Source organism: Doryrhamphus excisus, linkage group LG7 (assembly GCF_037039965.1).
Source record: "Doryrhamphus excisus strain RoL-2023G ecotype Guam linkage group LG7, RoL_Dexc_Guam_v1.1, whole genome shotgun sequence".
Lineage (NCBI taxonomy): Eukaryota > Metazoa > Chordata > Actinopteri > Syngnathiformes > Syngnathidae > Doryrhamphus > Doryrhamphus excisus.
The window spans coordinates 17,199,175-17,212,163 of NC_136363.1; the positions used below are offsets into that span (position 1 = coordinate 17,199,175).

The 12,989-nt window shown below is 40.6% G+C and overlaps 1 protein-coding gene across 1 annotated transcript in view; it reads left to right on the forward strand.

The window, feature by feature from the left end:
• LOC131109148 (uncharacterized) overlaps nt 1-12,989 on the forward strand; it is a 55,649-nt gene that overhangs the window by 18,683 nt on the left and 23,977 nt on the right. Inside the window, exon 5 of the mRNA XM_078792269.1 lies at nt 8,734-8,940. Within this exon, the coding sequence (XP_078648395.1) occupies nt 8,734-8,940 (207 nt within the window). The remainder of the gene's footprint in view (nt 1-8,733; nt 8,941-12,989) is intronic.

Here is a 12,989-nt window from a genome sequence, read left to right on the forward strand (position 1 = left end):
TCAATTAATTAAATTATTGCTGTTATTATTCATAAAGAAGTGTAATATTTTCGACACAAAATATGCATTGACCATTGAGCCATGTGTTTTGTTTACTTTTAACCTGACCTCATAGGCTAGTTCCCATTGTTATTGAATGCACCGTCGACACTATTATTTTTAAAGCACCACTACCACTACTGCTATAAAATGCTGCGTTCATGAAAACTAGGAATCTGGGAATTAGGGATGTAGAAAAGGTGGTAGCTAAATTACATTTTAATTCCATTCCCTTTCAGGTTAATGCTAATTAATCCTGATTAATTCATTGGAAACATGGTGATAAATCTGATTAATCTAATTATTGCTGTTATTATTCATAAAGAAGTGTAATATTTTCAACACAAAATATGCATTGACCATTGAGCCATGTGTTTTGTTTACTTTTAACCTGACCTCATAGGCTAGTTCCCATTGTTATTGAATGCACCGTCGACACTATTATTTTTAAAGCACCACTACCAGTTGTAAAAGAGGAGAAAAGTCTTCCAGTATGAACTTGTCGGTCTGAACGCTTTAATTACAGGGAGTGTCAGCGCCATTGCTTAATGTGTCCCTCACAATTAATCCAGGGAGAGGATGTCATTATCCATGGGCAGGCTTTGGAGGGAGAGGGAAAACAAGGCAAAGGGATGAGACGGAGAGCGAGTAAAAGATCCCAAATAGGTAGAAACCATATTGTGTTCAACCAACATGCATAGATGGACACTAACTCCTGAGGTTAAACTTGACAGATCTGATTCTTTGTGACGCTTTAGTGTTAGTCACTTGGTTTCCTCCTCCTTTGCCTTTAAAGACTTTGACCTTGGCTGCTTCCTGCGCCCCTGAGGGGATGAGGGAGGGAAGGTTCTGGTGATGGTGACAGGTGTCGCGTCTTAACAGCGCCACATGACATCCCGAGGAGACTTTTTTTTTCCACTCATAACCTTAAAGAGACAGCGGTGCATGTCCACGATCCACATGTGAACGCGTCTCATCACTGATTCCCAGCTCGAATTTTGGTTATGACCTGTGAGCCTCCGAGGCCTGATTAGTTTGAAGCATGCTCCAAAGTCAAATGTGTGATATCAAAGGCAACTTTGGCATCAGTGGGCTGCATCTTAATGCAAAGATGACCTGGTGAACTCTTTAAATGTGCGTGCACTTCAAAAGTCAGTGGTAAAAATGAGGTGGCAAGTCGACAACATACCAATGTGGTATTAGTTTATAGCTTGTGGGGTAGCTTTAACTTTAAATATACATTTCTGGGTACAGCTTTTCCATTTGATATAGTATAAGGCCTGGATAAAATTGTTAGCATTTATTTATTTGGGTTTTTTAACCAGGGAATTACCATAAAAAGTGGGGAAAAAAGAAAACACAGCAAAATATTAATGACACGGCAACAGTCTGAATCACAGTGACATCTTACAAATAAAATTACATTCATCACACAGCAACTTAACACTCAAAAGGTATACCTAAAAAATGTGCAAACATGTACGAGCTTTAAAGTTTTCCAATAATGCTTTTCATTGGAGGACAAGCAGCATAACAAATGGATGGATGGCACTGCAATGCTGCCTCTATCCACCAGTGAGAGCCACCAGAGGGAGGCTGATGTCATTGCAGCACCACAATTACTTTGTTGCTCAGGCGCATTTCATTTCGGGAAAACTTTTCAATTTTCAACACATATTGGCATATATTTGTATATTTTTTTGAATGTACCTTTTGAGTGTTAAGTTGCTGTGTGATGAATGTAGTTTTATTTGTAAGATGACACTGTGATTCAGACTGTTGAGTTATGACCTCTTGCAGTTTTCAATGGGTTGACAGGTGACTTCCTGTGACTTCACTCATTGCTTGTGATCGGCTTAGAGCGGCACAGATGAGTGTTAAGTTGCTGTGTGATTAATGTAGTTTTATTTGTAAGATGACACTGTGATTCAGACTGTTATATTGCGTTATGACCTCTTGCAGTTTTCAGTGGGTTGACAGTTGACTTCACTCATTGCTTGTGATTGGCTTAGAGTGGCACAGATGAGTGTTAAGTTGCTGTGTGATGAATGTAGTTTTATTTTATAAGATGACACTGTGATTCAGACTGTTATATTGAGTTATGACCTCTTGCCGTTTTCAATGGGTTGACAAGTGACTTCCTGTGACTTCACTCATTGCTTGTGATCGGCTTGGAGCGGCACAGATGAGTGTTAAGTTGCTGTGTGATGAATATAGCTTCATTTGTAAGCTGACACTGTGATGCAGACTGTTATATTGAATGATGTCCTCTTGCAGTTTTCAATGGGTTGACAGGTGACTTCCTGCGACTTCACTCATTGCTTGTGATTGGCTTAGAGCGCCACAAATGAGTGTTAAGTTGCTGTGTGATGAATGTAATTTTATTTGTAAGATGTCACTGTGATTCAGACTGTTATATTGAGTTATGACCTCTTGCCGTTTTCAATGGGTTGACAAGTGACTTCCTGTGACTTCACTCATTGCTTATGATGGGCTCAGAGCGGCACAGAATTAATTAATTAATTAATTCTGGCATAGTAAGCAGTAATATTTTATCAAACCATTCTTTGTTTGATTCAATGTATCTCTCTCTATATTCATTACCATATCTAGGTTATTCTTCTGCTATGTGTGTTAATTTGATTAACTGACTATTTTGATACACAATTGTGTGTTTGGGTTTTAGCAGCATTTTGGGCTATGAGAGAGCAGGTAAACTTAAGTATAAAAGGGGAAGCGATGTCCTTAGGGCCCCAGTGTGAGTCAGACACGGTGTAAAAGTAAGTGATGGCCTTCCATGTGACTTGTTTACTGTAGGCTGGCAATAGGCTTTATTTCCCATAAAGGAGATTAGTAACAGTAAATTATGCATATCTTATTTTTTGGATTATCTTAGCCACTCAGCGATATTATCTCGCTGGATAATCTTCTTTTAAAAGTCGCACAGTTTATTCCGACTGTGTATAGCCATCACTGCTTGTTTATCTTTACTCGAAGTCAAATTTGGTTCGCGCTAGTTTATGACGGAGGACGTGTGCGCTATTTTAGCTGTGATTATTCCAGTTGAGATGCTCACAGGCAGTGGCTTTGCCGCATAGGCACAGTAATGAGGCCGGTGAGAGTGTAGTGTTTGCTGTTTTGTCACTATTTGTGTGCATATGTGTGTGTGTTTCCAGCATGCAAATGTGAATGGGTGGCCTGTCTAGCCCAGTGGTGCGTTTAACAAGACATAGACCTTTGCTTCGGCCAAATCAGACAGTGTGCATCCATGCCATTTTCAAGCTGCTCCAATTATATCCGTCGAGCATCCACATATTGGCCAGATTTACAATAATAGCATATCTATTTCCATTCTAATGGCTGACATTGCTTGGCTTATCCATGCATGTACGTCCATGCTCTTTTATGCTTTGTGCAGCCACACTTGTGTATTTCATCAACCCACACCGTGTGTTTGTGTGCGGATGAGCATTTGTGCAACGTGAACCTTGACATATGAGGATTGTTCGTGTGTTTCAGCGTACAGTGTGCACTTGTTATGTCAAAATTGTGAATGAGTCCAATTCATCTGTGTTGGCATGTTTTTGTATGCGCAGTGTCTGCGAAGCTGCAGCATGTAGGCCTTGAACCTGGGTCAGCTCCATGGCGGTGGCGGGAGAGCATCCTGCTAGGGGACGAGGGTGCGGGGTGGAGGGGTGAAAGAGGGGGGGTTGACCCTCAATAGCTTAGATAGCCTCTACACGGTGCGTACTCCTCTCACCCCTCCTCCCTTCTCCTGCCCATCTCCTCCCCCACCTCCTCCTCCATGCTGCCTGGCCCTGAGTGCCCGCAGGCACTGGAGATGCACGCATGCTCACCGTACGAGGCTTTGTTCATGAGCAAGCGTGTGTGTGTGTGTTAGCATGTAGATGGGTGTTACTGTTTCTATGTGTGTGCGGCTGAGGGATCTGTGGACAAAAGAAGCAACCGTTTCGCCTCATTTTTCCAAATACATCCCGATGCCGTCACTGTCCTGCAAGAACGTAAATTTACTATAATTTACTACTTCTAGCTGTCTAAAAAAAAATACTGAAATAACAAATCCTTATCACTAAACTCTTTGTTGTAGTGACATTTATTAACACTACCTTTAGACACTAGTGGCAGTTTCATGGTCTAGGGCTGCATGAGTGCTTCTGGCAGTTGGGAGCTGCGGTTCATTGTGGGGAACATGGATTCCAACACATACAGTGACATTCTGAAGCATTCCCTGAGCCTTTTTGTGTTCTTACCAACAAAGGACAGCATATAGGGTAGCATATAATTAGCATTGATCATCATTTATCTGCTAAATGTATCGTTTAACTCATTCAACGCCTTCAATACCGACGATTAGTCATCAGCAGTAGAACATAGGTAAGTTTCAGGAAAATATCCCTTCCCAGTTCTCATTGAATGTACTTCTGCCACCTTGTGCCAACAGTGAGCTGTATTATTATGATTATCATACAGTATATGGTTATGGTAATGGTAATGGTTTAATTTCATTTGAACATGCATCAGATTACAATTGAATGCATCACATAATCAGTTCACAGTTCCACATGTCCAAAAGGAGTAGGAAGAAGCAAAGCTTATTAAATCCTACCCCTCTATCTGGTACTTTTACAATCAGTAACTGTTACATTTGTTCACTTCCTGCTTCCCTAATATAGTTTTTTATTTTTTATTTTTTATTTTTTATTTTTTATTTTTTATTTTTTATTTTTTATTTTTTATTTTTTATTTTTTATTTTTTATTTTTTATTTTATTTTTTAATTTTTTTTATTTTTTATTTTTGTCACGTACCGAAGTATGAGGTGACATGACCATACAATGACATAATGGGTACCATAGTAAGTGTCAATATAGTGATATGTATAGCACATCATGACTGGTTCAAGACTCTTCATCCTTGTATTTAGCAAACATCAACTGCTTGTATTGTTTCTTGAATTGGCTCATCGTTGTGCATTGTTTGAGGGTCTTACTCAATCCATTCCATAGTTTGATTCCACATACTGAAATGCTATGGCTAGCATAACGTAGTCCTAGCATATAAGTGTTTCAAATGTAGTTCTTCCCTGAGATCATATTTCTCCTCTCTTGTAGAGAAGTATTGGATGACATTTTTAGCTAATTGGTTATTTTTAGCCTTATGCATTATTTTAGCTGTTTGAAGATGAACTATATCAGCAAGTTGAAGTATTTGTGATTTTAGAAATAAGGAGTTAGTATGTTCTCTGTAGGCGGCATTATGAATTATCCTTACTGACCTTTTTTGCAGTACATTTAGCGAGTGAAGATTGCTTTTATAGTTATTACCTCATATATATGATCAAAACAATGTTTATTTGGTTTAAAAAAAAAAAATTACACACACACTCTTGTGTCCTCCTGCGTCCTCCATCCTTATTTCTAGGAATGGTTCGAGCAGCACCAATCAGTGTCAAAAAGTAGTACAGTGCAGTCATTTGACTTAAAAACTTGAGTAAACATGCAAACCATTGTGTATAGTGATACATTTCCACCTTCTCCAACTCCACCATACCCCAATCTCCAGCCTAGCCCATACCGCGGTCCTGTAGCCACATCTTCGCCTTCCATTGTGTGAATGATACATAAATAACCAAGCCTGTCCGCCACCCAGGCAAATTCAAATGCACCTGTCAAAGTGATGAAGCACCCGCCCGCAGGGAAGCATTGTTTACATTTTCACTCCACTCTTTGCAAAAGTGAGACTCTAATTATTTTCTCCTATTGTAAATTAAAGCCAAGTGGGACAGAACCAGAAACCCGACCATATCTGGACTGGTGGTCTGGGTGCAGCAGAAACCTTTCCTTTCCAAATACTGTCTTAATACTGGAATTAAAGCAGAAAATATTACCAAATCCTTTACATTTACGTACACTTGAATGAAAATTACACCTATACCTCAAGGTAATTACTTTTATTATGTATTTTCATGAGGTCTGCTTTAATTTGGTGAGTGTAAAATCACATTTACCCTGCAAAAAGACAGACAGGCTCTCTTCGTGACCAATCCCTGCACACTTCCTGTGCTCCTGTCCCTCTCGCCCATTCTCCATTTGCCGTAATGTCCGCAAATTTTGAAATTTATGTCCCTGCTGGAAAACATGGTTTGCCATTTATAGTCCCGAGCCAAAAGACATAAGGTCTGTCTCTCCTGATGCCAGTCAAGGGACTCTATCAGATTTCTAAATACAGACCCCGACAATAAATCCCAGCTTGATTGGCTTTGAATTGGGTTAACTCACTTGAATGCTATCTGCTTAAACCACAGCTGGCCTGTCTGCTCTATGCAGGCATTGAACCTAAATCAGTCACTTAGTGCTATCAAATGGGACAATGGTGGAGTGGAAAAAGCACTCCCAAGTCTTGTTAGAAAGCAAGAAGCCAGACGAGCTGCACAATGGAACAAAAGCAGACCAGAAGAAGAGTAGTGTGGAGTGTTTTGTCTTAAGCGTGATGCGCCCTGAGAGCCATGGCGCATTGCATGAAATGGCATCACCCAAACCCGGTACGAAAACACCTTTTCAAGCTTTTGTTGGGCCTTGTCAACTGGATTTCACATGCTAATTGGTGTGGGACTGTAGCATGGCGAACGGAAGGGGGGGGGGGGGGGGGGGAATCATACATTTACCACAAGCAGGTCCGTTTAACCAAAATAACTTCCATACTGTGCCTCTGTCAATAGCCACGTTTACATGGACCCAAATATTCCAATTCCATTCAGGTTATTTGCTCAAACGGAAAGATGTAACCTTTGTATACACCTGATTCCGGAAAAAAAGTGCCAATCCGCAGCTGAAGATGTTCTTCGATTTAAAAAAAAATGGAGGGGAGCAATCGACACTGGACTGCTGCGGAAAGTTCATTTTGGATTCAAACTAAATTCCAAGACTGGACGAAGGAAAAACTGGCAATACGGAGTTATTCCAACAAGTGAAAGAAAAACTGGAGGAAGTCAGTATCACGTGATGTTGGTGTTTACGCTTTACTGCGCATGCCCCATTGACTAGGAACATATTTGTGATTAGAAACTTCTAATTTCCTCAACAAAAGGCTGAAGTCAATGGTTATCTTATGGAAAGTCTTCTAAAACATTATTATTCATAATAGCAGTGCATAGTTCCATATTTACATATTGGGTAAGACACTTCACCCACCTTGTCTCCAGTGCGTCTCCTGGTAGTGGTCGGAGAATTGGCAGCCATATTTACGTCAGACTACTGTGGGGCATCTGTGTCTACAGATGTAGAATACCACAACCAGTGTGTGACTGAGGAGAGAATGAATAATGGGTTCAAGTACTTTGAGTACCTTGATTTTTTTTTTGTGTGGGGCCATGGTGTTTTGTGCGTGTTGTCGTTTTACATTCTCTCACCGCTTGAGCAAAAAAACGGTGCGTTCAGGACACATCGGTAGCCTTTACCAGCACACGCTCTCAGAGTGGGAGCGAGAGCTTCCATGATCTTCACACATGGATGACTTCGAGTTACATGACCTATATAACATGTTACACGCTCTGCTTGCTGCTTGTGTCTCACCCTAATAGAGAAGGGCAGAGCATTACAGGTGTGTAAGGTGCAGATACACACACACACACACACACACGTGCGACGGACACGTCTGCTTTAGGGATGTGTATGCATGGTTGCATACACAACCAGCGTGTTTACCTGCTGCTGATTGGGCCCCATAGGACTCATGCGCTAGTCACAATTAGCATCACATACAGCCAGGCCAGACGGTGCTAATGTATGTTAAAATATTAAAAATAATGACATTTCACAAGTCATTTTAAAGGTCACCTCATAAAGTACACAATAACACTATTGAATAATCATTATGGCATCTTTTTGTTGTTTTTTTTGTTGGTTAGTAGTTTGAGTAACTGTAGCTTTGCTGGATTTATTTTGGAATATTGTAATTATTTTGTCCGAGTGGTTCTCCCCGTGCATGCGTGGCTTTTTTCTCCGGGTACTCCGGTTTCCTCCCACATTCCAAAAACATGCTAGGTTAATTGGCGACTCCAAATTGTCCATAGGTATGAATGTGAGTGTGAATGGTTGTTTGTCTATATGTGCCCTGTGATTGTATATAACAGTATAATGTATAAAAAATATTGTATATAACAGTCACTAAAGTCATCATACAGCAACTTCACACTCAAATATACAAACATATACCAATATGAATATTAAAAAAACAACTCCTTTAAAGTTTTTCTATAGTGTATTGCATCTGAGCAACGCATTCATTAGGGTGCTGCAATGACGTTAGCCCCTCTCTGGGCTCTTCAAATAAATAAATCATCAAAAGTATAAGATGCAGATGTATTTACTACACTAAAACGGTCTGAAAGTTAAGGAATGTTTCCTCCCACATTCCAAAAACATGCTAGGTTAATTGGCGACTCCAAATTGTCCATAGGTATGAATGTGAGTGTGAATGGTTGTTTGTCTATATGTGCCCTGTGATTGGCTGGCCACCAGTCCAGGGTGTACCCGCCTCTTGCCTGAAGACAGCTGGGATAGGCTCCAGCACCCCTCGCAACCCTTGTGACGATAAGCGGTAGAAATTGAATGAATGAATAAATGAAATAATTAATATAACTTAATATTATTCAATTTTACATGTGTTTGTGTAGGTGGCGGTGTATGACTACATCTGGACAGCGGAGGACCCACTAGCTGGTTCCGCCACGCCTTTAGATGACCCACATAGGGAGCAAGTGTCGTCACCCCTGCCAGAGGGAGAGACCAGCACCCACCTGGCCGTTTATACGCTCTACCTAAGCGGGCTCAAGCAACGACACCGTCATTTCCTGCGACAACCAGATGGGGCCATTATTGAGGTATGGCTGCTACACAACATCAGGTACACCTGCAGCACCGGTATGAATGACGAAGGCGTCATAAAAGGTAGAGAAATGGGCAGGCACGCAGAATCCCAGCCACTCCCTGTAGGGAGGGGGGGTGAGAATAAGGGAGGGGTTTCGTCACTGAGTGCAATCCACAGACAACAGTACAGCGATGTGGTGTGAGGGGGTGAACAGCTACATAACAACTAGAAGAACTAGAATCAAAAGGTTTTCCTTGGGCAAAAACAAATGTAAAATTGTGTTTCCTTCTCAAACATAAGAGAAAAAAGATTTGCCCTCAGAAACAAATCCTAATAACTTTATTCAAAACATGTAGTAGTCACTGCTTACCAAATAGTATCCAGTCCAGCACCTTATTGAGACAACAATACATGGGGAATTGAACGCTTCATTACCGCTCCTGCGTTCCTCCATCATTCCTGGCAGTCATCCCCCGAGAGGAACCTGCAGCGTCTCAACAAAATTAATATTTGGAAGTTTGACTGTCAGATAAAAGAAGTATTGAAGGAAGACGCTATAGGCGCTCACAATTAGTGTTCTGTCCTAATAGTCGTCTGTCATTATTTGACTGATGGGGGGGGGGGAGCGTAAACATGCAACATGCGTCTCTCTGTGGTGTGTGTAGCCTGCAGAGCTGATCAGACATCTGGGTAAAATACACACACAAACACACACACAATGCAGATATATGTATAACCATCTACACCAGTGAGCTGATAAAGGCCACGTTAAGTGAAGGGATGCATGTGTCCCTTGGGTGCTGCTGTCTTTTCTTTGCATCTTCACCACAAGAGACGCTGATGGCATTTCACCCGCTGGTAGAACAAGAAGGGAGGGAGGAGGGGGGGGGGCGATAACACCAAAAAGAATGAGCCCCTCTTTGCATATTCCTAAACTAATCCTCCCTTGACTATATGGAGACTGCATTTTATGTTGATATGAGGAATCACCAAAGGGCATTCCCTGCACTTGAAGCTGATTTTTATTGGTGTTTTATACAATTGTAGCATTAAGATACATGCACACTGTGTACAAATTGTCCTCCAGATGTACAGTGATAGCTCCTTGGAGATAAATAGCAATAAAAACATGAATAGATAGACGATGGAATAATAGAAAACAAAATAGCTTGATTGGTGGATCCGTGGCAGGCGCTGCATTTGGTAGTCGGGCCTTCAGTGGGACAGAATTTTTCTCGGCGGAGGGCTGGTATTGGCTGCAAGGCGGTCACCCGGCACCTGAGTTCAATCCCACCCTCGGCCATCTCTGTGTGGAGTTTGCATGTTCTCCCCGTGCATGCGTGGGTTTTCTCCGGGTACTCCGGTTTCCTCCCACATTCCAAAAACATGCTAGGTTAATTAGCGACTCCAAATTGTCCATAGGTATGAATGTGAGTGTGAATGGTTGTTTGTCTATATGTGCCCTGTGATTGGCTGGTGACCAGTCCAAGGTGTACCCCGCCTCTCGCCCGAAGACAGCTGGGATAGGCTCCAGCATACCCCCCGTGACCCTTGTGAGGATAAGCGGTAAAAAATGAATGAATGAGGGTTAGTATTGTTTAAAAAATTAGCTTGGAATTCGTCATTTTTCAGATGAAAAATGAAAAACAAAAAATGAAAATGAAAACGTGAAAAAAAGAAAAAATTGATAATTTTTCATCATGGAAAAAAATGAAAAAAAATGGTCTTTTTTTAAATTAGTCTGGAATTCATCATTTTTAGATGAAAAATGAAAAAAAATGAAAATGAAAACAAGAAAAAAAAAAGACAGCTGGGATATGCTCCAGCAAGCCCCGCAACCATTGTGAGGACAAGCGGTTGAAAATGAATGAATGAGGGCTAGTATTGTTTAAAAAATTAGTCTGGAATTCGTCATTTTTCAGATGAAAAATTAAAAAAAATGAAAAAAATGAAAACAATTGTCATTTTTGGTCATGAAAAAAAGAAAAAAATCATCTTTTTTTAATTAGTCTGGAATTCTTCATTTTCAGATGAAAAAGAAAAAAAGAAAAAAATCACCATTTTTGGTCATAAAAAAAAGAAACAAATATGTCTTTTTTAATTAGTCTGGAATTTGTCATTTTTCAGCTGAAAAATGAAAAAAAGAAAATGAAAAATGAAAAAAAAATTGTAATGAAAAAATTTGTCATTTTTTGTCATTAAAAAAATGAAAAAAATTGTCTTTTTTTAAATTAGTCTGGTATTCGTCATTATCCACTGCTAACCCTTGATCTTTAAATACATTGTCACCGATACGCCTGACTAATAACTAACATAGCATCAGTAACTTCCACCACTCCAGATCTCTACACGACAACATTATCTGCAAATGTCATTTTGAGTTTTATGTTCAAGACCTGTGATACTGATATGCTCAGGTGTTTTTAAACAATCTTGGTAAAAATTGTACACGCATGTGCCTGTCAGGCCCCTAAAGGTGTGTACCGAATTCGGTGGTGATTCAGATAAACACCCTTAAGTTACAGTGGTTGTTTTGTATTGAGTGTGTTTGCTTATACAAACAAATACATGCAGCAAAATGGGATTATCAGTTTATGATATATATATTTATATATTTCTGCAGGTTTGATTACACCGGGTAAAATATAAAAATATTATTTCTCTATCCTCAAAATGCACTTTTATCCTCGCCTCAAATCTTTGGTTGGACCTGCCCTCCGAGCTCCACACTGATACAAATATTTAACCTCATTTTAATACATAATAACGTGACTGCGCTCTCCTCCCAAGCTTAGTTAACAAGGCTAATCATGCTCCTTAAGAAGGCTGCTTCCATTTACTGAGGAAATATTGACGGATGGTTCATTTCCTTTAAAGTGCTCTGTTGTCACAGGCAGCGTCCTGGACGCCAATGCCCCGGAGGAGCAGCTCCTCCCTTAGACTAACATGACCAGTGCTCCGGGGGCCAGCGGCTTTGCATATTACTCACACTTTTTACAGCCCAAATTTGTCTAAACGAACACCTTAACAAGTCAAGTCCTGGAGCGATGGCCCTGAGCTGTAGACATTGTTAGACACGGTTTGGAAGCAACCCAACAGTCAGGTGTATCCTGTTTGGAGAGAAACAGTCGTGCAAAAACTCAATATTCCCGTGTTTATCCAAGCAACTTACCGTATGTTGTTTGAACCTGAAACAACAACATTTGCTGTGAATGAAATGCCACAAATTGTGTAGTAAAATGCCACAATAATGAGGTATTTATCGACTTTCGCTGAAAGAACGTTAATATTAATGATGTATATAATATGCTCAGTCTGCATAAGGGCCCCCGCGGCATAGTGACCCTACTTTTTGGAGCGGAATCACAACAATACAAAAACATTGTTATCCGTACGCTAATAAAAAGACACTGAAGGTAAAGTGAGGTGTAGCTTTGCAAACACTCATTACCTATAAACAGATGTTCCCCAGATGCCAGCTCACAAAATACGCCGCTGACAACAACATTTAGGGCCGAAAATGACGCAGGGAAGTGCATCTGTATAACGCGGGACCTTCAATGAAGGCCTCATAACCGCTCTGTCTGCAGAAAACAAGATGGCTGATGAAGAAATTAATGCAGGGAAAGTCATTATCTCCCCTCCTAAAACCACAGTGGGTTTATGTCCCCCCGTGTCGTCTTTTTTCCTTGCGGGCTAGCGCTTAAGTGTCGACGGACAACTGTGCTCTCGTCTTTCGGCTCCATATGGGAGGTGGCGGCATATGCAAAAAAACTGGCTCGGCTTCTGTAAAACTTCCATTAAAGATGCACAACTAAGACTCCGCCAGCTTGACTATTACCTCTCCCCGCAAATTATTTATGGCTCCCCCGAAAAAAAAAAACAAAAAAAAGAGCTGATGAGGAGTATCTCCAGCGACGTGGATAAATAAAACGAAAAAAAAAACCAAAAAAAACCTTAAAATTTCTGCTGTGTTGTCTCCCTCCTTCTTTGAGAGAGAGTATGCAGTTTATTCACACGCTGCTGTTTTATTCTGCTGTTATGCTTTCTGAATATGAAGTA